Source organism: Struthio camelus, chromosome 1 (assembly GCF_040807025.1).
Source record: "Struthio camelus isolate bStrCam1 chromosome 1, bStrCam1.hap1, whole genome shotgun sequence".
Taxonomy (NCBI): domain Eukaryota; kingdom Metazoa; phylum Chordata; class Aves; order Struthioniformes; family Struthionidae; genus Struthio; species Struthio camelus.
In genome coordinates this window covers 98,337,219-98,364,532 of record NC_090942.1, presented here as the reverse complement: position 1 = coordinate 98,364,532, position 27,314 = coordinate 98,337,219, and the positions used below count along the sequence as shown (strand labels likewise).

General features: G+C 37.2%; 2 protein-coding genes across 13 annotated transcripts in view; one reads left to right on the top strand and one right to left on the bottom strand.

The window, feature by feature from the left end:
* The window catches only part of CMSS1 (cms1 ribosomal small subunit homolog), a 250,534-nt gene that overhangs the window by 27,016 nt on the left and 196,204 nt on the right, over positions 1-27,314 (top strand). For 2 of the 5 annotated variants that reach the window (XM_068960359.1, XM_068960353.1), the window contains exon 2: positions 10,079-10,174. The exons of 2 other annotated variants lie outside the window; for them this stretch is intronic. In XM_068960359.1, coding sequence (XP_068816460.1) covers positions 10,079-10,174 — 96 coding nt within the window. Of the gene's footprint in view, positions 1-10,078; positions 10,175-27,101; positions 27,159-27,314 lie in introns of those variants that run through there. One more of the 5 variants, XM_068960392.1, reaches the window with a different exon arrangement.
* Positions 1-27,314, bottom strand: part of FILIP1L (filamin A interacting protein 1 like) — a 215,544-nt gene that overhangs the window by 25,429 nt on the left and 162,801 nt on the right. The window lies entirely within an intron of this gene.

Here is a 27,314-nt window from a genome sequence, read left to right as displayed (position 1 = left end):
CCATAGCTAAGTTTGTTCGAAAAAGAAAAGTTTTAAGCTGCCAGGTCTCTTTGAATGACCTAAACATGTTGTATTTGAGAGAGCCAGTTTACCATGTGCAGAGGACAGAAAAAAACATTGGTGTCAAAAAAGATGAACGGGCACTGTCCTATCCAGTAAGATATTTTTATTATTTTCACTTCCATTTGAATTTCATGATCTTGTAGTTTCATTTTAGACGGAGGTAGGCATATCACTTGGGCAAAACTTTCAGATAATTCCAAGCAGTTGCCTTCATGGGACTAAAGAACCCTTACTGAATCCAGGCCAGCCAAAACAGGCATTGCAAGCTGTTTTTATGGACACAAATGTTAGCTAGTTAAACAGAGTCAGGGCAGTGTCCTATTACTCCTTTTCTTTACAGCTTCTGTTATAAATTACTGATTTATTGTGGTTTACTATCGTACTTGGTTGCGATGCCAGTTGCCTGCTTCCCCCCCCCCCCCTTAAAGAAATCATATTTGTCATCATCAGCTCTCCTCTGTTCACCATAATTGCTTTTTTCAGTATATATGCTATACAGCTTCTTAGCGTCGATGCCATGTATTCAAGCATGCTGTCTTGTTTTCCAGATTTTTTTTCAAATGCTCATTGGTTCAGCAGCACCAAGTTATGTTTAGCAATATATGACTGTGCTCCCTACAAGACACCCAAAACAGCCCATTGTCTTTCTGGTGTCATGTGATATCTCTTTATTTTTAAGTGGGATTTTCCATTGTCCTAAGGACCTGTATCACATTGATATTGTTTAATTTGTGTTTTAATAGGCTTATAGGGGAGCGGCTTTTCCCTTGAGCTTCAGGGAAGCTAAAGAAAGCATGGGAGACTGAGATTGCAAGATCCTTGTTCATTTTTAATTTTGGAATTTGTTCTAGAATTGATCATTTTTTTAGATTAATAAGAACAAAGTTGTATTTTGTTTTTTTGTTTTTTAAAGCAATCGTGTAATGTTAACTTTAGAAAAGGCTGAGTTCTTTAAGGGTGTGAGTTAAATAAGTCTTGGTTTGTAAAGCTGGACTTTTACCATTCCTCTCACCAAAGTATTGAGGAGATTTTAATATCTTCCTTATCAATATCCTGATTTGTATCAGGTCATTCTGCAGAAATGACTGATCTTTTGAATGCTTATGATATACAGTGTTTCTGTAAATCTTAAAAATATGTATCTTTATCTAGTTTATGTGCTCTTCCTCATTTTCCCCCCTCCCCCAACAGCCTGCTTAAAGAAAGCCGTGCCTTAGTAGAGGCTCTACAGGTTGTAACATGAGGGAGATTTGTTTCTAAAGTTTTTGGACGTGTGCAATGCAAATAAAAAAAAACTAAGCTGAAAGCTTTTAAATGTAGATGAAGTCATGACTCTTCATCTGAGGCCTTCTTCTCAGTAAGCAATAAGCCATGGTCTGGCTTTTAATAACAGAAGAAACATGCTTCATCATTTCTGGTAAATCCTGCAAGTTGGTCTAATTTTTGACACCAATAAAGTCAAGTATTTATTTTCAGAAGAAAGGCATCTGTCTCTTGCCTTCCACAGTTTGTGGCAGTAAAATTTGGGTTTGCTAATTTGGGTTTCTGGTCTTGGAGCGTCTATGCTTCCTCCCTCCCCCTTTTGCCTATAATTGTACTTACTGATGTATCCTCTTGATGAAGACATATGTTATGGCCTTTGTATGTCTTTTTATTATCTTTATTGATGCTTCTTTTTTTTTCCCCGTCATAAAGAAAGTCAAAAGCCTTTCAAATTACAGCAGCAATAGCATACCGTAGCTGTTGTGTAATCTGTTGGCTTTATCTGAATCAGTCAGCGCTTCCCAACAGAATACTAACACTTCATTTTAAAATTTGTTTTCCAGTATATTGTTTATGTATGTATATCTTAAATCATTAGTTTATACTAGGATGCAAATCTGTGCAAAGGGTATCCCAGCTGCAAGACACAGTGTGTTTTAAGGCAAATTTCTTGTTAAGGAAATTTATTTTATAGTGTGAAGACTGTTAGTGATGGGGCTATGAGTTCTGCTCGTCCCTCCCTGCTAGCCTGTGGAGTATAATCGTTGTTTTATCTGATGTTTATAATGCTGACTTGCTTTGCAAGTCTTCATAAAAATTATATGTGGTGAGTGGTGCTGCCAGTTTTGGGTTGACTTGGGCAAAATTTAAAATGGATAACCAGATGTATTTAGTTGTGATGCTGAGTAAACTTATATGGAAGGATCTTTTAAAAACAAATTAGTCTCTAATGGTAACAGTAATTGTGAAATCATGGTTGCAATCAGTGTTGTTGTAAAATCCTGCTGGTAGGATACCTGTAGTGGTGCTCACACATGTTACCAAATCCAACATTAGCTTTGCTGGCAATAAATCACACTGAAAATTTTAATGCATTTATACTGGTGAATTTAAGTTTAAGACTGAATCAACAATCATATCTGGCCAGAGTCATTTTAATCCAGCACTAAAATTCAGGTTTAGCCTATCATGAAACCTCAGTTTAAGAATTCAAGATAAAAAAATTATTTTATCAGCTACAGTTCTTTTCATATGTAGATGTTCATTGGAAATCACCTGTCAAAACAAAAGCCTTGTACAAAAGTGTTAACCCGTTCTGTGGCAATAACTGTTCAAATGTGCAAGGTAATAGTTCTTAATTACTTTTGGCAGTTCGTTTTTAAGCTTGTAATGCTAGCCATCTGTAACACCCGAGATTATAATAGGAAGAGGCGAGGTTTTTAGATGGGAGGTAAGACGCTGCTACCCTGTTAGACTGTTGCCAGTTTTCCGTGGGGGGGTGTGGTTTTTTTATGTCTTCCTCTCTTGACTACATATCCTGAAAAACATGATTGTAAATGAGCTCTGTCCTGACAAGACCACAATAATAATGAGCTTTACTTGGGGCTGACCTTAACAAAACAAAAAAAAAAACAAAAAACCTCCTACTACTTGAAAACATGGCACTGTGATTCATGAGCTATATTATTCTGATGTGATATGTTTCTGAGATATATTTCTCTTTTTCCTTCCTTCTTTCTATCTTTAACAGCTGTTTCAGGTGTTCTTTGATGTTATTATCTATTACTGTTGGCATTTCAAGGGCATATAATTGTGCCTGCAGTGTGAATGTTAATCCCCTTTTATTCTGAATCTAAATGTATCTATAACTTAAAGGGCTCACCTGAATGAGATTTGGGTTCTGTTGGTTAATAATTTGAGATTTTTTTCTCATGCTACCATAGTGCATTTCTTTCTCTCTCTCTCTCTCTTTCTTTTCTCTTCTTTTTTCTTTTTTTGTCTTTTTTTCCCCTCCAAGCAAGCTGTCTGTAAAGTCAGAAATAAAGCAAGTAATTTCAGATGCAACACCAGAATTTGGAACTCTTCAAATTTACGTCAGCCAGGAAATTATAGTTTTGCAGATGGAAAGCTTTCAGAAGGAAATGGAAAGATGAACCACAAGAGATGTGGTATGGGGGTCAAAGCAACAAGACTGAGGCAAAACATCTCTGTTTCTAATCCAGATCCTGCTTTTGTCTCCTCTTTAGCTTGAACAAGTAAAATTTTGTGCCTCAACTTCATATTTATTAAAAGGGAAAAGCAACGTTGACTTGCTGAAACATTATTTGGGGAGTTAATATGAACCAAGAGAGGCTTTAATGGTGTGGTTACTATTCAAAGTAAGTCAAGGTAACTGTTGATTTTTAGCGTTTGTGAATTCTAAGAGAAGGTGCACCATCATCAAAATGATTGCATTATAAACAAGTTAAATTGATAAGAGAGTTCGTGCATCTTTATGAACTCGAGCTTTGTTTATTTTAAATGTGTGCTTTCAGCATTACTGCTAGAACGTTCTTTCTTGACTGCATGTTGTTGAGCTGTTATTAAAATCACCAGCATTATAAAACACTCGGAACTATGGAGATAAACAAGGGCAGTGTTTGTCCTTCTTTTTTTTTTTCCCATGGGCAGGTGGAAGTATTTGCATTCTCTGTATGAAGTATCAGTGCCACTGAAGGCAACTGGCGAGTGAAAAATTGTAGCAGGAGCTAATTTAAGACTCTTAGAAAACTGTCTTTTGGAGCTCTGCCTGTCTATTTCTCTTACAGTTTGTCCAAGCTCCCCTGAAAACTTTTGGTAAGGCTGCAACAAGCGCTGGTTGCCCCATAGGTTGTATGAGGTAAATACTACCTAGTTAATACTGCCATGTTGTGTTTCATGCTGATAGAAGCCTGATAGTCTCAGAGCTGAATTTTCGTCTTAGGTATCTAATCAGCATCACTCGAGCGACTGATGTGAGGTGTTTGTGGAAGTTCTGAATGAGATCTTCCTGGGGAAACCTGCTGTCCTGAAACGATTGCTTCAGCTCCCTCTGATAAGTTTGTAACCGTTTAAGTCATCTTTTCACGTTTTTTCAGTTTAAGACAACAATCTGACGTTTGTTAACGCTAAGCAATTTCAGTGGATAATTTCTGCCTATAATTTGATTGTTTTCTTTCTTTGCACAACGTCGTACTGCGTAGGTTCAGGGTTTTACAGATGCCTTTTCTGGGGAGGTGGAGGAAATGGGTGCTCTTCTGGTATCTGATTTACCTGGACCTATGCTGCTTATGACCAGAACTGGGCATAAGTCTGCAGATACCCAATTCATACTATTTTTTTTTCTTTTTTTGCTTCAATTAGTTAATATTTTTGGTATGACTGAAAATGGCACTTTGCCAAGAATAACACGTCCTGTTACTCAGAGGAGACTGGTTAGTCATAAATGTCATTTTCCCACAACATTTACAGGAACTGGATGTGCTCTAAAACAATTTTAACACACATTTTATATAGAAATAAATGTCTGGGGCCACATTTTCATCCATGGGCAGAATAGGCACTGTGCCTATCTCTTTAGCTGACTGTGGCCTTATTTGTATGTTACTGGTCATCAGCAGTGGCAAAACCCAGAACTTTCCATACTGCCGTGCGTGCGTCCTCTGTTGAACCCAAGGCACCCTTCCAGCTGCTACCAGTGCTGGATAAACTGCTCAGTAATACAGTGGCCACTGTCTTTTAGACAGGTGGAAGTTGGCGGCAAATTGTAGTATGTTCTCCAATCGCATTGATGCGAGTGACATGAATTAATGTGCTTAGACTGCAATTAGAAAGTTTAGATTAAACATTGTAAGATAAATGGTAAAGGTACTTCAGGACTGTATGGGAAGACGGCAGGTTTACCTTTGTTTTGTGGGATGGGGAGGTGGTTAAAAAAACCAATTAAACAGACTTCACGCAGGAATGACATCCCTGCGTTATCCCTCCCTACTTGGCTTCTTGAGATCATTTTTGTATGCATAAAATCTGTATTATATACAGATTACATCCTGATATAAAAGGAGGTCTCTTCCGGTGTACTTCACAAAGTAGCTCTGTGTATGTATATAATAAATATGGGTGTTTGTAGATTGGGCTGGGGTGGCTCCCCATTCTTTTCATGAAAGAAAAAATAAACCGTAATTCTTACTGCCAATTTAACTTAAGACATTTGAAGTTTCTTGATGCAAAGTTGCGTGAAGCAATGTAGTTGAGGCTTTCCAAATAAACAGAAGACTTTAGTATAATTGGGAGTGCTTACGTAGTTGCAACTCTTTCTAGTAGCCGAGATTAGAAGTAATAAGAGCAATTATATCAGAAATGTTACTGTGAGGCAAAATATGCATCCTTTTCCCTGCACATCTGACAATGTGAGCGCCTCAGATTTCTCTAAAATGGACTTTGCCAATATTTCCTTTTACAAGGCACAAGCGAAAGGGCGATTGTGGCAATGATTACAGAGCGGTTAACTATTCAAGACAACTTTGAAGCTACAAGTGGTGAAGAATGTGGTTAGTTTCCCCCATTCCAGTATGTGATCTTCAGAAATTGAATTAAAACTATTTCCCACAGATTACAAATTGCTTTTGGGTGCAATCCTCTGTATTGGAAGCCCTGTAGTTCTGGGGACTTTGCTACCTGGGAAATAATTCACTTTCTTAATTTTTGTCCTAATCCTGCTACATATCTTGCTGTACGTCTCCTAAATGTGAATATGTTGGGACTTGAAGCACAGGATGTTTGGCAACTGTGTTTTCTCTTGTCTCAGTAAGACCTCAGGCCACGTTGGCCTGGGAACACTTGGTGAATCATCTGAAGGTGCAAAGCCAATGCATGTCTGTTAAAGCATGTTAAAGCTCTGTGTAGGTGCTCTTGTTCAGGATTTAAGTTGTCATGGTTGCTCCAAACTGATCCTCTTCAGGAGGACTAATGCGTTGTTTTTAGACTACAGGGTGGGAAGCTACAGCCAAGAGTTACTGATAAAAGTTTGAAATTTTTTAAATGTTTATAATTCTAACCAAGGTTTACTGTAGAGTTTTAAATCATACACTTAAATAACACCTTTTCATTACTGAATAGAGTAAGCTCTTTACTTAAACAGCTCTGATGAACTGTTTAACTAAAGAACATGTTTTTTACTGTCAGATCTATGGATTATGGTGTGTTGAAGTAAGGTTTTTCATTCTACTGTGGCCTTGATGGCTCACTATATTAAAGGTCAAATGTTATGCTTAAGCATAAAATTGGATCTTTTAGTCATGTGTACATTCAAAATGTCAACAATAGCTTGGTTCTAGAATCAGCTTTTTTTTTTTTTTTTAAGCTACTTGTATGTGTTTGCAGCAGCAGTAACTGTTGCTTGCTTTGGAAAATAGATGTTTCTTTATTTCTGGGGAAAAAACCCTAAATTTTTAGGATGAAAAAGTAGATTCTAACTAGTTCTAGTTATTCTGTGACCAGTGGTTTCTTAAACCATTTTGAAGTTCGTCCGGACATTCTTCCTAAAGCCTAAAGAGATCCTTGCTTTTCCCATCATTAGTTGGTTTCCAATTTGCTGTCTTTGCCTTTCAAAAGCTATCACAGAAAAAGGCTTTTTTAGAAAGGGGAGGGTCGTATGCATGTATGTTTCCCTTGCCCCTCCATAAGGCTTTCAGACTGAAAGTGTTCACTGTTCTTCAAACAACTGTTCGTTAAGTTCAACATTCTCTACCTCATTATTACCCCCCAAATTGATTTATAACTTGGTATCGTTATGTGGCTGAAGGGCATTTGGCTACATGCCATATTTGATCTCTTCTCTTGCCTCTTGGCTGATAATCTATGATGTTTAGGTTGTATTTCCCTATTTTCAGATGCCTCTCTAAAACATGAAGGTTCTGTGGTATGCTTTCATGTACAGTGTGTTTCTGATGTAATGTATTTTAGCTTTTATTGTGAATTTAAAAACTGATCTCAAATGATGAGAATAAAAAGGCACCATTATCTGACTGGCTAATAGGTTAACTATAGCCTCAGTATATCAGAAAGGTTCATGGACAGGTTATAAAATGTTAACCTTGTCAAAATCTGATTTTTTTTTTTTTTTCAGTTGAACCTGATTAGAATAGGAGAATTTTAGTGTTTTCAGAGATGGCAGTAATGGTCTAGATTTGTAGCAGAGGATGGGAACAAAGCAATAGCAAGCCAGATGCTTTCTAAAGTGGTTGCTCATTTGCATATTGTGTTATGTTTTCATCTCTCCTCCTTAAGAAGGGTGAGCAAAATGTATAAGCTGAAGGTTCTTGTCCGTTGTTGTCAGCTGTTTTCCCAAAGAGAATCAAGGGGGCACCTTCTGGCATGAGCCTAACTCTCCTCCCCTCACCACCAGCAAATCTAGGCAGTCTATTCTGTCTGTCTTGGATTAGCCTATATAGAAGCTGTATTTGATTACTTGGCTTTGGAGGGTTTTTATCCCCCTGCTCCACTTAGACATACACGTGCAAATGTGCATACCGCTATTACGTGTTAGACATGTTTTCTGAAACACATATTTTAGGAGAAGTTTGTAGCCTGCCAAGGTTCTTGGTGGTCATTTCACTGAAGCCAACTGAGTATTTTATTTGGGAATGGCATGGGTTCCTAGAGAAAAGATTTTCCATAAAAGAATATATGGCACTATTTTGCAAGTTAAGAAAAATGTTTCGTCTTTGAGCATTAGCAAATTGCATTTTTTCCCCACTTTCCTGTATAAAGTCATTATTAGCAGTCTGAGGACCCAGTTTCTGTATAGCTTGCAGATATGATCAGTACTGGATTTGAGATACTTAGGTCAGGGGTTAGCTGCCCCATATGTGGAACTCAGGTTCAGGTGACCAGATTTTAAAGAAGAAATTAGGTTCACTTAATTCCCTTTCTTCTTTTCTATGACAGAATCTAACATAGAATGATTCTACTGAAGCTGAGAAAGTGCTTGACTGAGGGAAGTGTTTTTCAGTTGAAAACTAAAAAACTGTGGAATTTATTAGGCGTCTTCTGTAAAATCTCTGCATAGCTAATTAAAATAGAATTATGTTTAGGAATGTGATGGATGACATTGTGCATGTTCAGTTGCAGGTGATCTCTAGCCAAACTTGTTAGTGATAAAATTTCCTAATTTTCCTCACAGTTTGACCCCATAACTGAAATTTATGGAATTTTTACCAGAAGATTGATAAATCCAAAAATATTGATGGAACTAAGCCAGCTTATAATTTCTTTAAGATGTTTTTGTCCATGAATTTGAAATCTATCATAGAATTAAAATGTGAGTTTTATGAGTGCATTTCCATTTTTAAACAGCCAATCTTCTCTCTTTTTTTTTCCCCCCTCCCTCACGGTAGCTGCAACATGCTGCTTAATTTCAGGGTTTTTTTTCTTAATTTTTCATCTCTCTGTATGCACTCATTGAAATAGTTGATCTGCAAACATTAGATAAAACTTTTCAAAATAAAAAGTTTAAAAACTACTCTCTTGCAATGAATTTGAAAGAAATTGCTTTGAATATTAGGTCTAAAGCAGATCTTTAAAGTTTAAACTTAGCATTTAATTTGACTCAAGTGCTGTTATATCTTCTCTGGCCTCTGGAAGCCTATAAAGGACAAATAAATCTGATTCATGCATTGTTTTACATTTGTGAAATATATGTAAGATTTCTTTTCCTTAATCTAGGAGAGGTTTATCAAGGCGTCACCTAAAAGTTTCAATTTTGATTCATCTCTACTGTGTGGGTGTTGTACAGACATAAACATGAAAATCAAATGTTGTTTGTCCCAATGGATATGAATGATCCTGGACAAAGCATCTTGCAGGATCAGGGAAGGTGGTTGTTGTTTGTTGATTTGTTTGTTTTAATTTAAAAAGTAGTCTGTTTATGAAATATTCCAAGGATCAAAAAAGCCTCTAGTAATCAGATTCCCCCCCCCCCCCCTTGGTTAAAAGTGTTTCCTTTTTTTGCATCGAGATTTTTTCAGTCTTGTCTGGCAGGGCTTTGTATACCCCATCTGAAGTACTTCTGTAAAGGTTTGTTTTGGCTTAAGCACAGGCAGTTAGGTTATTGTGGACTCCGGTTGCTCAGCTTCTATGAATATGCAATGTGAAGCAAAATAGCATGAGTTCTGCTTAATTACCTCAGCAGCCACTTGCTGGTGGTCAGCAGTAGGTCTCCTGGCCAGCTTGAGTACAAGGGATGTGTAGCATCATCATGGTATGCAGGATGAGCTGTAGCAGAAGGAGTGACTTCTGCAACAGGAAAAAAGTGTGTGCATTTATGGACCTGAATGAGTGGGGTTATAGGACTTTTGAGTTGTGTTGAAATGTTATCTAGCCAGGTTGGCTTGAGCTTTCATACCTAAACTTTATTATTTTATTATTAAAGGAGGGTTACATAACAACGTTGCTGGGCGTGCATTCAGCTTGAATAAGCTAGCATTAATTTATTTCATGAACACTTGCTTTTCTTCCCTCTTCGCTGTTGCCTCTCAGTCCTGTTGTTCCGGGGAGGAGACAGTGCTTTGGGAGGTGTTGGTTTTGTTCTCTTTTAAACTAGAGTCTACAAACTGCTACAGAAAATCAAGTATACTTTCCCTGAATTTTTGAACATTAGAGGAACGTAAGTTGTAAATACCTGACTGTGCTCCATTGGCCAATCAGTATGAGTACTGTTACTGACTTCCTACAGATATCCTGGTGCCCTGGGAGCGCAATCAAAGTGATTCTTGTCTCATTGACAAGAAAGACAGCACACCTCAAAATCAGCACAGCATACTGAGAGGCGGTAAGACTCAAAATGTCCATTACTTCACTTAAAGCACAAGACTGAGCACTATATTTAGATTTTGTTTTTTTCCACCAGTGCTTCTTACCCATTTGGAGCTGAGTAATACAGTGTACTGAACAGTTGAACTAACCTAAACTTTCAGCCACATCAAAAAGGCTCAATGTGAGTCTCAAGGATGCCATGGCAGAACCTATTCAATAAGGAGAGACAAACCTAAGCAATTAAAAATAATTTATTTTTAGTAGTAACACCTAGTTTCTAAGTTCACATCAATACTAGATGAATGGCTAAACTGTTAATGAGTCAGAACTAACATTTTATAGGATGGTTTTCAAAGATCTGTTTGTCTACATTACAAACTCTGTAGGAATCTGACTTAGATGTTTTAATGGGGTACTTTAATTGCTTCTTTAATGAGCTGCGTGCAGGTGACACCACACCCAGGGTTTGAGAGAAGTGGCTTGTCAGAGAGTTCTGAAAGACTAGTGGCTGCTCCCTCTCCCATGCACAACCGCACTTGATGAAGGATCTTTCCTAAAGGAAAGTGCTAGCTTTTTAAGAACTGTCATAGAATGGAAACTTGCTAGGAGTAAAATAAGGCACGTTTTTGTTTGTTGTTTTGTTTTTTAAATCCCACGACAATGGCAAATGCATATTATTTACCTTGAGCTGTGATGAATTATCACAAGTGCTTTTACTCAGCAATTCATGTAATGACTTGATTTTACTAGTACTGATGGGGAAAATAAAATAGATGCAAGTTATATTCATAGATCTTAAGGGTAAGATCTCTATAAATGCTTCTGTCAGCAATGACGGGAAACCAGTGAGGCGGCATTTGTCAGTGAAGGGAAGGGAAGTAATGGGGCAGGAGGAAAGGGTCGGTGCAGTTTGATAGGAAGCTGACTGTCCTTCCTGAAGGACATACTTTGTTCTTGAAATGCTTTCTCTTCATGTTGGATATCGTAAAAAGTTACTATAAACAGAAATTTAAGTGAAGAAATACAGGTTTTGAACACTGAATTATGCGATGATTCTTTTTCGTTATGTGTTTTGACTGTTAAATGATTCAAGATCATTTAACTTTTACTTGCTCTACATCAGATATTCTCAATGTGTATTAAGAAATCTGTGATAAAACGAAGGTAGAGTATTATGCTGTGACTAGGTAATACTGATCAAAAAGCAGCAAGGCATGTTTATCATTATACTTTAGTGTACTTACTTGGACTTGGACTTTTATCAGTATCAATGAGAAGAAAATTGGTCCTTTAAGTATGAAGTGAAGACTCTCTTCCCTCTAGATCTGAGAAGGGCAGACTGTGGGAAATGGAGCTCTTTCAGCTTTTGATAGATGTCATGATTCACATTAGACTAGCTGCATTCACAGTGCAAACGGTACTTTGGATATCGCTGAAACAGTAATTAATGGTTTATGTTGCCCTCCTCCTTTGTTGGATTTGGAAGAGCTGAAATAAGTCTCTTACCTAACAGCGGGCTTCTTTCTATTTCCAGTTATTGCCTTTATGAAATAAATAGGTTTTCTGTTGCGTATGTTTTAGTCCTTTGACTCAGCTTACCCTTGCTCCTTAGACACAGTTTTTGAAGGTCTGTTACTTAACTTTGGTTTGTAACATATCTTTTCATAATGTAGCTAACATTTCCACTTTATACCTTGACAATGTATTTGTTAAGCTAATTATTAAATCCACTGGGCGTAGGACATGTAGTAAACCATTTTTAGATCTCTTTCCTCATAAATGATTATATGCTGGGATGTAGGTTGCATGTCTACAGGCATGGCAGAATAGCAAGGAGAAGACATTGTAAGGGCTTAGGGTACTGATCCAGGCTATTTGTTTTCTAATGTAAACTTCCATTTGTTCTGGCTGCCGGGATTCTTTTCACTCTATATATCAATACAGTGCCCTCTCTTTGAGTCTGTAACCAGGCAAACTGAAAGCACCAATAGAAATGTGAACTTTGCTCATTGGAAGAAAAAGTTATCTTGAAAACGTGGATATGACCTTTATTTAAATGCCAAGGTTAATCAAACATAAATATCTGATTCATCTTTGAAATGGAATATCCATATATATTTAAGTTTGTAGAACCGTGTTGAAAATAAATACTGACTTAATTTTTTTGTTTAAAGTGGAAAAAATGATGAAAATGATCATATATAGTATTTTGGTTCTTAGTCTTTAAATCCGTGCATGCTTGATAGTACAACAATGCATATGATTGTACCCTTTTTAGTTTTTCTTAAATATATACCTGAACAAGGATTTTGCAGGACTTTAAGCAGAAAATAAAAAACAAACGGAAATTTTTCTGCTAACTGTGCTACCAGTTTATACCCATTTCATATTACGGGAAACTTAAAAAATATAACAAAAACATGTCTTTTTACTGTTTGAGAAGCGTTAGCCTGAGTTTGAAGGTCTTAAGTCTAACTTTCATAACATTTTAAAGTGCATATAAGACTCTGGAGAGCAGTGCTTAGTAGTTAGCATCTGCAACTAGCATAGAATTGACTTAACCGCAGTTATCCTAATAAATAAGAATTTGATAGGGTTTGGTCCTTAATCAAGTGAGAGAACACTGTACTTTTGCATAGGATGCAGATGTGAAGTATGAACACACTAAGGTGCTTAGTGCCTCCTCAAAATTGCTTTCAACTCTCAGTTTCTTGGCGTTAATACTGCAGTACTGTTCCACATCTTCAAGAATCAGCCTCGGAGAGACTAGTGAATTTTCTCCGATTTTTAAAGCCTTATCACTTGCTTGACCAGCATTTAAAGTTTTTTGGCCAAATCTGACAGTTCTGTCCTCTTGTGATTTGACACTTGCACACAAGACACAGAAGAGGGAACCAGCGTGTAGGAGTTGAAAAGTTTGTTAGTAATTAAACTAGTTACAAATGTTTATTTCATACATAGCATAATCTTATTGCAAAATAATGTTTGTGGCACTTTGTATGTCCCTCTGTAAACTACAGTAAAAGTTGTTTAAAAGTATACTAAATGCTTAGAGACATATGTGCATACATGTCTGCTAATATGTAGCATATGCATGTAAACATGGCATAGAGTGAGGCAATAGCTCTACCTAATACATTACAATACAGTTGGACTCTTTCCACAACTTTAAATGCAGTCATGATTTTATCCAACCCATTTGGAAAGTGTGTGTAATTCATAACTACCTTCTTCTTTAACGTTAAACAAATTGCTCATCTGTTGGCTCTGTAAGAATCATTTAAAATAGTTTCTAATTCTTGCAGTAAAAGGACATCTTCTAGATCTCCTGGTGTCAATTTGGGGTTGTGAGGGTTTTTTTTCCCCCCCTCTTGTTTTTTATCCCCGCTCCTTTTTTTGGAAGTGACTTTAAAAAAAAAAAAAACCGTATCCATCGTAACAGGGAAAAGACAGAAGTAGCAGGGGTTGCTAGAAGCGGTTTTCTTCCCACCCTCTGTCTTACCTGGTGTTGCTGGACTAGAGAGCTCCCGGTTCAGCTATTGCCGCATGGTGCGAGGCTTTCCGCGGTAGCATCAGAGATGTGAGCATTCCAGCAGTTGCACTAAACAATGAGAGATAGGCGCTTCGCGTGCCCCAAGCCTATGGAGCATTACGTCAGTGCCTTGCCATATAAGGAACTCGGTGTTGTGCAGACTCGTGGTGTCTGACTAGTGCACTTCAGTGATAGCCAGAACTTAGAAAGCTTATTAATGTGTTCTGGCTCCAGCTGACGCTCCGGACTGTGTGAAATATTTCATTTGTCTACTAGTTCATGGCCAAAAAGAATGTGCGGAAGGTTTGGGTTACGGCAGTTCCTTTCTATTATTGATAATAAAGTCGTTAAAAGTTGTTAGCTCATTAGTTCTGATGTTTTCCACTCAGTCTCCTAGACTAGAGCTTGAGAGAAGGGAAAAATTAAATGCAAGGTCATGATGTTTAATAAGTTGTCCTAAAGGATTTTTTTTTCTTGTTTTCATATATATTTTTTTAAATTTTAAAAATGACCAAAAAAAAGTGAATTTAGCTGAACTCCTAAGAGGGTGATATGAACATCAAGCCTCTCTCTCTCTCTCTCTCTCTCTCTCTCTCTCTCTCTCCCTCCTTTTTTTTCTTCTCTTTTTCTTTCTTTCCCCCCTCTCTTCTGTAAAGAGTCGGGGTCCACAGAGGATAGTATTTTGCTTCCTGATGATGTAACTACAAAACAATTCTCCAAGTGATGATGGGAAGGCCAGATGAAATGTAATTTTTTTTTTTTCCTCTTCAATGTTTTTGCTACAAAACCCTTTCCTTTTCACATGTTTATGTTTCAGCTAACACAATTAAGCAGACTAACCAAGTATTTTTAGTAAGAAGGTCTTAAAGAAATGAGTCGTTTGTTTTACTATTTAGGAAAGAGGCATGAGGCCAAAAAGGAGGATTTAGATTGAAATGAAGAGTTCAAAATGTATCTCTTGTATTCCCTCTCCTTCAGCGTACACCCTGAATAAACATTGAGAACACAGGGAAGGAATATCTGAAATAAGCACAAAATTAGTTGTTGAAATTCAAAACAAAGGGTTAACAGGAGTTACTGAAATAAACTTTTTGTGTTGATGAGCAACTTAGGCCATTGAAATGCTTTCTAAACTATTTTGTTCAGCTTTGTTGAAGTAGGTGCATCCACAGTTCATTTATTTGCAGCAGTTGAGTTTTAGTCTTCAGATAACTTTGGTACAGTTTCAGCTGTCCTACTATCTGCTTTTTGGATGTGGTTGTATTGTGCTTGAACATAATGCTAATATGACGCTCATTACTTATTTGGGGGTGTTATCTGTCTTTGTGTAAAGACAAATGGTGATTAAAATGTCTGTATTTCATTAAAAAGAAAGATATTTTTTAGCTACCCTGCATGTTTTACCGTGAATGTAGTCATACAAAGATATTTATACTTCAGCTGGAAATTTTCAGTAAGCCCTTTGCTCTGCGACTGAGCCAGGACTTAATCAGAAGTGTTACATGCATGTACGGACTATCCTGCTGTCCTCCTCATAAATTTCTGAGGAAGTTTAGATTTGTTTACTTGGTCGGAAATCTTCCATGTCTGTTTAAAAGTGAGCATGCCTGTATACTGACCCTTTCAAAGTGATTTCTGAGATTATGAAATATCTTGAATATACCAATGGACAGACCATAATGATATTTTATTTCGTATTCTAGGGAGAGTTGGAAATCAAATCCAAACAAAAAACAGCCTATCCTTTAGCTAAAACTGGACTGTTCAGATGCTTGCCTAATGTCTTTGGGAGATAACACTTTGTATAGTTTCTTTTTTCAAAAGCACTGTGCCAGTGTGGATCACTTGCATCACAAAGCAATTCATCGGGGTGACCTTGAAATATGAGGAACATGAGGCTGACTTCAACTAAAAACTCGCCCCATGCTTTGGGACTCTACAGCTATTTAAAAGAACAGGACAGCTGCAGGTGCGTGTACTGTATACCTGGTTAGAGTTGCAGGGGGAGTCAGGTAAGTAGGAATCTACTTTGTATAATAGATACGGTAAAGGTAGCTAGGAGTTAAATACATATGCATTCTTTTATGCACGTATATATATGTGTGTGTGTATGACTACAAATGGCTAGAATGAAAATTACTTCTCTATTTTACTTTTTCTTTCCCTGCCTTTCACATTGTTTTTCTTTTTCTGCATCTTCCCCTTCACATTCACAGTGACTATTTCTTCAATCTCAGTATGAAAATTGCTTGCATTTTTGTCCTCCCACATGAAGCAGTTAGTGTAGACCATGAATAGCTTTGAAAAAGAGGACTTTCCAAAAACTGATAAACAGAAGACCGTCTTTACCAGTCCAGTTCTGTTTTGGAGTTCCTAGGAACACAGCTCAGACAGTGATGGTAATAAGCCTGGGGGCAGGCTGGAGTGGGGAACAGAGAATGCAAATCCTCCCGTTTATAAATCTGCCTATATCCGGGGATGGCTAAAGTATGAACTTCCAGTTTCTTAACTAATTCTCCTCCATGATGCGAATGTGTACATCTGGGACCTTCTGCAATACGGCCTTATCAGAGGGTATCAGATTAGCGTGTAACGACCTTCCTTCTTTTGTATTGTCACAACTTAATAAAGGCTGGAGCACAATACTACTCTAAGCACTTTTAAAGAGCTATGTGATTAAGATTTCCAGCTCTTGGATTGCTATGACGCAAAAAGCTTATTTACATCTGAGACAATGAAAAGAGTTGCCGAGAAGCCTCTGCTGTCTGAGAAGACACTGCTTTCTAACACAGTGTCCTCCAATATCTCTAGGTGGATTAACAGCACTGATGAAGTTCAGTGGAGAAATACCTGTCTGATTTTTATGAGAATCACTCTTTCCTGATCTTATGCTTTGCACGTCTTTGCATCTAGTGATCCCTAATGAGAGCATAGGTCTCAGTTTCCAGTATGTTTGTATGGTTTCATGTTCCTGTGGTGATAAATGCACATACCTGATGTCTTAGTCTGACTATGAGGTTTGTATGTTGGAATTGCCTAAACCCAAGCTGTGCTACTTCAAAGGGTTCTGTCAACAGACTCGGCTGCTGAAGTTGAAGCTGATATTTTCTGGTTTTAGTAAAAATGCCTGAAGCTGTCAGGATGCTGATGTTTCCTGTTCTTTGTAGTTAATTTTATATGCACATAAATACAAACTCTTTTTATAATAGCAGTTTTAATTCTGACGTTATCTGTGTACTCTAGAATAACCCTATAACCTCTGACACTAACGTGGGTGATATCAGTGTGGTTGTGTGTTCCTTCAGCATCACCGCGCAGTCGTACAAGATGCTCGCGCTCATCTCTAGTGCTTGTATAGTAAAAATCCCTTAGGCCTTAGTGAAGATGAAAGTGCATTAAATTTTGTAGTTGAATGCATGAGAACGTTTACCTAGGATTCACTTTCCATCTCCCTGTTCATGCCAGTACTTTGCTTTTTAAAGACTCTATATATGGTGCTGGTGTTAGGTTTCTTTGTTTGAGGAAGTACCTAGGAGTCCCTGTCAAGCACAGCAATGTCATAGTGCAAAGCACTATGACAAGCTGTCTCCTGCCACAAAGAGCATAGGGCTGGCATATGCGCTTTTGTTGTTATCTGCTGCGACTTTGATGAAGGGAATTAAAAAGCCTAATTCCTTGAAGAACTTCTGGTCTTGGCATGTGCGTAGTCCTCGCAAGTGAAGCTTTAATGATTATCAAAAAGATCTAGAGTATGTTAAGAATGATGGCTGCATTTAACCGTAACAGAGTTAGATAACTGAGGAAAAAAATGTTATTCAGCTTAACTTTGCCTCATTCTCCTTTGCTCCCTAAAACCCAATTCTGTGACCTTAATTACTAGCCGTAGTTGTTCAGAATGGGTATATTTGCAAGTATTACAACAGCAAAGGAAACTGGACTTGTAAAAGCTGGAGATAAAATAAAAATTTACTGGATCATTAGGTGCATCCCCTGACAATGCAGGGCTGGCTCCTGCCACCTGCTTGTGATGGCTTTGGTGTTGTTTTTGTCTCTTTATTTATCGTTTCATTTCATTACTTGTACCCGTGTTCTCTAGGATATCGGTTGAGAAAACAAAAACTAGAAAGATGGAAGATTGTGGCAGGTTGAGAAAAGATAGGACAAATAAGCTAAATGACTAGGAGGCTTTTGTTTAGACTTTATCTTAAACTGTCTGAATTCCTCCCATTACTTCCATCATTAAACTACTTCTCTTTCCTTTTTCTTTCCATGGCAATTCATAGCAGCAGTTTCAATGTCCTTAAACTCATAACCTAACTATTGCAGCATTTGACCCCTTCCTTTAGCCATTTTCTATCTAAGATAAATAAAGGAAATTAGAACTTGGGCCTCAGTTCAACAAAGCACTTAAAACATAGTCCTGTGTATTTTTGTTGAAAAAGGAAAGGACTTCAGCATAAGCCAGATTTTAATGATATATTGAAATGTTTGGCTGAATCAGGCTCTTGGTCACATTTGCTTCATGTAGATAATGCCGAAGCTGGGGCTTTTAAAATTATCTGTGGGATTCATATCTTTAGGTTACTTTTATATTCTAAAAGTAGACATCTACAGAAGTACAAATACTGTCAAAGCTTTTATTAGTGTTTTATGTTATTTTAAACAGTTTGCTTTTTTGGAGGGGTTCTGCTTAAACTTTGCAAGTGATACTGGAAAACTAAAACATGCAACATTGACAAGTTGAATATTAATCGCTTACATAAATGAGATCTGATGTTTAATGTTGTTTTAATAACGCGTGTGACTTTAAAGATTTTTCTCCAATGTATGTTCAAACTTGTCTCTGAAGTCCGTGGGAGTTTTGCCATTAACTCAGTGGAAGAAGTGAGTGAGAAGAGTGAGTACTCCTTAAATTATTTCCTGGATTGATAGCATCCTTTTAAAATTATGTAACCCATTGGTCTTTATTACTTTTCCTAGCATTGTGATTGACATTCTCTTAAATTTCATTAGTAAAGGATGTTCTAGTGTTTTACATTCCAACGCATAGCTTAATTTTTGAATATTACAGAGAAATATGGAGAATACTACATGTAAATGACAGTTGGAAATGCACTGACAAGCGCTAGATTGCGCGTGGAAGGCAGTGGGGGAGAAGCAGGGGAAAGTTCTAAAGATAACATTCTTTAGATTCATGTGTCTCTTACTATGGGCCATGGATGAAAACAGATTTGTATCCCCATTACTGTGTGTTTTTAATTTTTTTGGCAGCAGGAAGAAATTTTTTCCAAACTCCCCTATTGTTTGCAGATTCCATTATTCCCCCTTCTTTGGCAGATACAAACAAAATTCCTAGCCAGTTATTAGGGATAATTAGATCCCTTTTTGTTGGGCACTGTCTCAAAGTAGATGACTGCATCTTTTCATTTAACTGCTAATGACTTTTCTCCTGAAAGGAGCCGGCAAGTGTTCCGTATGTGTTTGTGAGCCGGCTTCCCGTTGCGTATGGGACGAAGGTAAATTTTTATGAAAAAGACACTTGGCGCATGGCATAGCTTGCCATAAACAAAGCCAAGTAATCTTTCCTCCATAATAAATTGAGATACTGTTTGTTAGTTTCTGCAAAACTCTTCATAACAGTGTATTTTAACAAGTAGTCTGGACTTGGAGGTTAATTTTGTTTTGCAATAATTTTTGTTCTGCAGATATGCATGCCTAGTTGGGCTATGCCTGGAAGCACGACAGACGCTTTAGTAGTAATGCAATAGCACCAACAAATTGTAATTCTGTGAAAACTGTTTTGCTGGTGTACTGTGGAAAGAGCTGAGTACCACGTCTGTGAACAGGCTTGGAATTAAGGCGTATTTTAAATGTCTGTCTTTATTCTTTAGGCTTCAGCAAAAATCAGTGATTCTCTGTACTTAATTGCCTCCATTTCCCGCGAAATTCATTCAAAGGGGGATTCTCCATGCAGAAGTTTAGGGAGATGGAGCACTGTACTGAAGCACTTTCAGGTTCAGATCTAACTCCACATGAATCTCTGTCTCAGATCTTGTGCACGTTTGAGTGTGTACACTGCACTGCGTTAGCCTAAGCTGTGAATTTCATTCATTTTGTTCAGACTGCTCAAACCTCTTTCTGAGCACTTAAATTCTTGTTTGAATAACAAACACAAAGGTTTGGGTGAAGTTAACTCAGCTTTTTGCATAGACACGAACTGAACGTGGTGTCAGTGGAGGATGTCCCTTTCAAGGCTTTGATGCAGATGAGGTGAAGAAGATCAAGTAACAACAAGTCCCCTCAGTTCGTCTATGTTGTTGATCTCTTACCTTCTGCGTTTCTCTTTGCGCATATAGTTTTTTCATTTGTTACTAGGTGATACTATTCTACCACTGACTAGGAATGCAGAACTCGGCATACGGGTTGAAGGGATTCAGCGTTCAATTGCGTTTCTTAGGGTTTGCAAGTTCTACAGGAGTCACTTAAGGGCCGTGATCTACTTGGAGAGCACAGACTTCTCAGGGACACCGTTATGTCAATGTGGACTTGCATGCAGTTCAGGAACTGTGAGGAGGCTTATTTGCATCATTGATTTAGACATATAGGAGTTACAAAGTTGTCACCTTTTTTTTTTTCTTTTTTACTGATTGTTAAGTAGGGTGAATCCAGGATCAAAATGTATCCGAGTCTTCTGTTTCATTGTTGTGTTTCTCTTGACTAGCCTTCTCTTGCCTCCTACAAGTTAATCTGGTGAAAACGTAACCATTAAAGAAAGTTTGTCTGAAAGGCAGTCAGTTTGTAAAAGAATGATTATGGATGCTTAGGCAGGCAAACTTTGCATGGAAAGGAAGCATCTTTTTGTTGGGTTGTCTGCAATAGCTAAGAAAAATAGACATCTTGGACACATAGGGCCTTCTTTGAGTCTCTGCGTGCTGCCATTTATGTTATGAAGTCTACATAGAGTTTTTCCTGCCTCAATTGATAGATTTTTTTCCCTAGGATTTCCCTAGTTAAATTTTTTTCAACTTTTCTTTATTCTCAGCAATTTTGGTGGCCAGACACTGGTCCCTTTTTAAAGCATAGTACTTTAGGGTACTGACATTTTTGATACCTGTTCAGGGAACCTATATTGAATAATGTCGAGGTAAACCTATCCCATACAGGCTATCTTAGGGATGTAAGATAACTTGAAACCTTTTGATCCCTTTGGGATTCAGAATACCGGTGCTATCTAATAGATTAATGGTTTAGAAATGCAACTTTGTGTAGTTCAATCCTCTGGGCTGGAAAAGTATTTACAGAATTTCTTGACTTCCTAGTGCGTAGTCCCATGTAGTTCTGTGTTAGTATTGCCTATAGCAGGTACTGTTCAAGGAGCCCCTTGGGCTTGGGGGAATGTATTTAGCAGACCCAGACACTCCACAGCTCAAGAGTCTGCAACAAAAAATTCACAAAACCCTGGAGTGAGGAAGGAGAAGAAATACAAAAGAGTATTGATTAATTTGGCTTTTTTAGAAGCCTGCATGAGATGCGTCAGCGTTAAGAACTGTTACCTTAAACCTAGCGATACTAAATTTGTATCTGTATCTGGGAATGCTTTTATTGATCTCATGATTATAGATGTTATGTCAACAGGATACGCCATTGCTAAGAAAAATCTTTCAGGAGATGAGCTAAATGCTTGAATAAGCTACAGATTGCTTCATGCTTGAAACTTGTGCTAGAGCACAAAGAAGTGACTTAGGGCAATTTTCTTTTGGCACCTAAAGCAGAGGCAAAAATCCCTCTTTATTCCCTAAAATCCCATACTACTTAAACAGTCTTCCCTGCAGTCTTTCCCAGTACTGTATGGTCTGCTTTATTTGTTTTTGGTTGTTATTAGAGTACTTTATTACTAATCTATTTTGTTTCATTATCTATTTCTTAATACTGTGTACAGATAAAGTTTCTGTTCTGTTTCTTTTAATGTTTTTTCTCCCCTGGTAACTTAGAGTTGAAAGCATTTAGATAGAACATCATTTCTGACTTCTGTTCTGTTTGCTCTAGCCAGTGAACTCAGAAGCTCACAGTACAAAAATGAATATTCATTAAGTGAATGATGTGTAACCATCATCCATAAAAAGTTATGTGTACATTGTGTGTGTGATCATGATGCAAAATTGATTAAATGTGGAGACGTATTGGATTGTTTCATATAGTGATGCAATTTCATGTTTAAAAAAAAATGAAGTGGAATAAAGCAGCTTTTCCTTCACTACCCAATCTCATGGTACATTTGATAATTGCTAATAATGTAATCTCTTTAGAGGATAACTTATTACTTCAGAAAAATTTAAACAGAGCTGACTTCTTAAGTGGACATATAATTTCACTTCCGGCAGTTCTCGTCCAGATTTTTTAAACGTGGCTTGTTTTTCCTAGCAAAGATAGTACAACAGAAAATCGTAGGTGATCCTACGGATACAAAGATTTAAGCATGGTAAATTTGTCAGTCTTCCTGTGGGCCCCCCCCCCCCCCCCAGTATATCTACGTATATATAAATAAATATATGAGCATAACTCTAGCCAGTAGCAAGAGCAGAGGGAGGAAAGCATTACTAGTTATGATTGTAATAGGGTACTTATGACACTGCTTATAACCTCTTGTGGACAATGACAACGTCTATCATTTACTTTTAACTTTTGCAGTGCATACATAAAGAAAGAAGCGTCTGGATTCCATGTATGATAAACAGAGGCCTAGAACAAGAAGTTACAAAAGATATTTTTTAACACGGATATTTTCTGAATTCCTAAGGTCTATTGTATTGGTTAAACAGGACCTATTTTTGCATGACCTCTTAGAATTTGATTAAAGCTGGCTTTTCCTACACCGAGATGTCAGTGTTTTGGGACACTTGAATTCTTTTGTGTTCTCTGATACATCTTTGTTTTACCCCATTCTTCTGTTTGTATTTGTTGTTTTTTATTTCAGAATCCCCATAGCAGATGAGCAAAGGCTATTCGCACATGCAACAAATCAATCTTTTTGGTATTCCTGCTGAGTAAAGAAGAATGTACATGGATCTAATTCAACCAAAACAGGAGGAGTTATTCTGCTGTAAGCCTAAGGTGTGTCAAGAGTGACATGAGGCTTACAGAGAGCTTGACAAGAATAAATACTTTATTTGGGAGTTATAAAAATGCCTTTGACCTTGGGACTTGGGAATGTAAATGAAGCCTTAACTTGTAGCTGTCCATGTATATCTAAATTGGTGTAAGTTATGCCTGAATGTTGCTATATATAGTTTGCTCAGTGGTCAGTGTGGTGTGAGCTTAGAGCTCTTGGAGCAGTTCCGACACAATAGGTATCCCTGTAACAGAAACACTCAGAGGCTTGTCAGCACCCTTATTGGAGATTTTGCTTGGGGAGAGCAGGGTCTGAATTCTGAAATGCCTCCTGACCTTTTGGGAATTGCTCTGAAAAGTTTGCATATGCAAATGTACATGGAAGAATTATGGAAACTACTTTGGAACTGAAAGCAGAAACATAAATGTGTAATTCACTACCACACATTAATGTGTTTTATGAGTGTGCTTGAAAGGCTTTAATATCCACAGGAGTTCAAGAAGTTTATGCTTGAGGATACAATGGTGATCCCTTCAGAGAAAGTTTAAGTGTTGTTTGGTTAAGGATAAAGTAGTGTGAGGTTTGTTTAAACTTCTGTGGGTGACAGTTCCAGTGGTTCTTGATTTCTTTAGCTGATTATTCTTTAGAAGGAGTGATTGAGGGCTGTTTATGATACTTTAAGTTTAAATGCCATATTATGTGTTCCGCATATGTATTGATGTTTAAACAAACTCTGACTCATTGCTTGTGCTTTGGTATTATAGGAAATGATTTCTTGAAGGCATTTTCTCTATTTTAGATATATCTCCTCAAAGGCAGGAGAGCTCTCCCACTTTTGGTAGTGAATTTGTACAGGTTTCAAGAATAGCATTTGTATCTTAAGGTGTATTAAAGGAAGAAGTGAAACCATGATTGTAGATCCTTTTGCAGGTATAATCATTTATCTGTTTTCAGAACTGTAAGGGTGCAGAAATGAAGGTGGAACCTGATTCCAGTTAGAGGAATATGCAGGTCTAAGCACACTTTTTTTTTTTTTTTAAAGAAAGGAAAGAAAGAAAGAAAAGTGTAACTACTTCACCAGATGTTTAAAAGTCGTCTGTTCTCATTTTCTGTTCTCCTCTTGTACTATTTTATGCTTGTTTGTGATTTTAAGTGTCTTCAGTAACTAAAAGCAATAAAAAAGGCTGGCTGATATTTTTCAGGTGAGGTTCTGGTCTGCCTCTGTCATATTGTAAAAGAAAAATAATCAATTAGTGATTATTGGAGGGTATGGGGAGGACCATGTGAAGACGCTAATGTCCAGCATAGTGACTGGGAAGGAATGATTAAGAGGCATTTTCAGCATTTACGCTGGAATGCAAGGAGGTTTATGATCGTTATTTTGTTCATGCAGGAACATGACTGGGAAAGGGAGGAGCTCCAGAATCAGAGAGTGGTCCACACACAGAGCCACAAGTGTTTGATTTGCACTTTGGCATTAATCGGAGTTTAGGAAGGAAAATGGCTGGGTCTTGCATTTCTGCATGGAATTATCTTGAGAAACAGTTATTTCAAGAGATTATTGCTGTCCGTTGCATGACGTCGGGGGGTAGTGAAATGGTCACCTTTCTCAATATGAATTGGTTGAATTTGACCCTGAGGAAAAATGTTCACTTTGTTCTTCAGTAGAGCTTTGGACTCAGCTTGTCAGATTTATTTCAATCTCTCTTTTTATGTCACTGACCTTTTTTTTTTTTTTTCCCCCCTCTCTCTCCCTACTTGTTGCTAATAGTAATCTTTTACATACATGAGAGTGATTTTACTGAGGTGATAATAACGTTTTATTTTCCATTAAGTGATACTTCTAGTGAATGGTAGAAGGTAAGCCTTTTTACTTTTGATAGGCTTTTTGTCTTTTTTAAACACTTCTTCCTTGACCTAATGTAAGGAAGCTGATATTATATTTGCCATATGATGTGACAGTCCTTTTAAGATCCTCTGTGTGTGTGTATGTGTGCACGGTCTTATGACATTCACAGGTTATTACTGTTTCTGCTTTAAGGAACAATGAATCTACTGGATGTGTGTTTGCAATATGTGAATGTAAATCACAAGTAAAACTTTTAAGTTACAGGTGTTTTTGACACAAGTTGGATTTCCACATAGTACTTCTCTAAGAATTGCACAAATCCTATATGTGTTGTTTTGCCTCTTTGGGTACACCCTTTGGGTGTATGCATTTCTTGAAGTTATCCAGAGAACAAGAAAACATGCTTTTTCATATTCTTATTCATAAATGTAGGTTGGGAGAGAATTATTACTTTTATTCCATTTCTGAAAACCTGTTAACATCAAATGAAGCTGCTGCTTTTCCTTTTTTTTTTTTTTTAAACTTTGTGGATAATTTTGAGGAAAATGATGATTTTGTTTTTGGTATCAGAAAGATTTTGAGAACTATAGAGTCAAACAAATTGGAAAGGGAGGCACAACTCTCTAGCATTTGAATGGTTCAGACTGTAATGCACTTGGGCTTTTGAAATGTGTGGTTTCATCCTGGACATGTTCAGATGCTTCATTTAAAGCATGGTCACTTCCAAAGTAACATTACATCATCTTATTTGCAGAGTCACTATGCTATAGTTGTCTTTACATCCAAAAGAACTCTCAAGGGGGATATCAAATTATAAGCATTACATAATCAGAACAAAGGCTGTATTGGTTGATTGTACCCTCAGGGTAAGATGCTGAATGGTAGTTGCATGTGGAAGACGTAATCTTGCAAAATTAACCTTTTCATAGCCATACTATCAGCAATTATAAAGTGAAATAATTGACTGTAGGCAGAATTCATGAGGGAAAGGCATAGCTGAAGAAAATAAGATTTTAAATTGGTTAACAGTTCACTTTCTTTCTGTAAATGTATTTAAATGTATTGAAGCAAACAGAATGAAGAAAATTTTTATAGCTGTGTTTACAGATTGGTTTACTGAAATTTCTTGTGGTGTAATTCCCATCCTTAATAAATTCAAAGGAGGCAGACCAATTTCTGTCCAGTCTCTGCTTTTGATATATTGGAAAATGATGCACTTAAAAATATTGGAAAGAAACTTTTTTGGTTATGGAATATTAAAATTGTCTTTCTAAGCTAATTTAAGCACTACTTACAGTTATTAAAGAATTTTTTTTTTTAAGTGAAAGGTGTGATACTGACTTCATAGTTCTTGAGGTATATGAAAATGATACCAAAATTTGGTATTGTACTGATTGTCCTGGTATTTTTTGTGGTTTCAGTCTAGTTTTAATGAAGCTGGACTTCATAAACTTAATTGTAAATAAACTGAGTAGGTAAGTCCCTGATCTGTGGGAAATTAGACTGCATTAAAAATAATAATAAAATAACATCTGAAGGACCGAGCTTCATGTTATGATGACCTACAGGTGATTTCTTATGTTATCTTACAGTATTTTTCGTGCATGTCTTCTAGATTAAAATCTCAGCAGACTTTCACATTAAAACTACTCGTTAGCCTTTGGGTATGTGGACCTTTTAGACCAGAGATGCATTTTCAGTGAGAAGACAGGTTGAATTTGAGGTCATGGATTTTGCTTCTCCTGCCCTGCACCCAGCCTAAATTAGGTACCTGTGTGAGTCATCCATCAGTACTGGCTTTTCTTTAGAGAAATACATGCTAAAGAGTGGGAGTAGGAACTTGTTGGCAGCTTTTTTTTGTTAATGTATCTGTCTCTGAGTGTCGTCAGAACTACTAAATTTGGTTTTGATTGTTTTACAGAATCTCCCAAGTCTTGTACAGATCAATTCCAGATGGCCAGTGCTCCCATTAAATGCTGAAGCAGTATAGTGATTTTTGAAAGTGTTGGCCTGAAAATAGTGGGGTTGATACACTTATATCCCCGTTGTCTTTGAAGTGTATAATGCTTAATATTCTGAAATGGAATGGAGAAAGTGGACTGGAACGACCTATTTAAATTCTCTGTATTTTTACTAGTCAATACTTTTTTTTGTCATTCGTCCACGGGAAAGACCATGGATGAGTGCTCTGTAGTCTTCATTAATATTGTTAATATTCAAATATTTGATAGAACAAAATGAATGCAAGTTCCAACTACTACCCATTGTTGATACTGTTTAGGACCCTGCTAGTTGGCTGTACTTCTACTCATCAGCAGTTCTGTTCAGAGAAGTTTGCTTGTGTGTTTGCTCACATCATCTGACTTAGGGGCCACTGATCTGAGAAATAAGGAAAAGCATAATTCTACATGAATTGCAATTGGTTTCATAAAAGCCCTTGGGAGTAACAAACATAAAGGCCCAGCGTGACGTTTACAGAGATCCTTCATGGAACCAACCCATGTTTTCAAGTAGGTATCCTGAGGATTTAAAAGGAGGCAAAACATAATTCTTTGACCTTGGATAATGTAATTGCAGTAATTTTCCAGCATCGAGTAGATGGTTCCAGTCTCTTCCTTCAGTCTTTTGTCTGTATCTCCTCACATTTAAAAAGTATGATTTAGTGG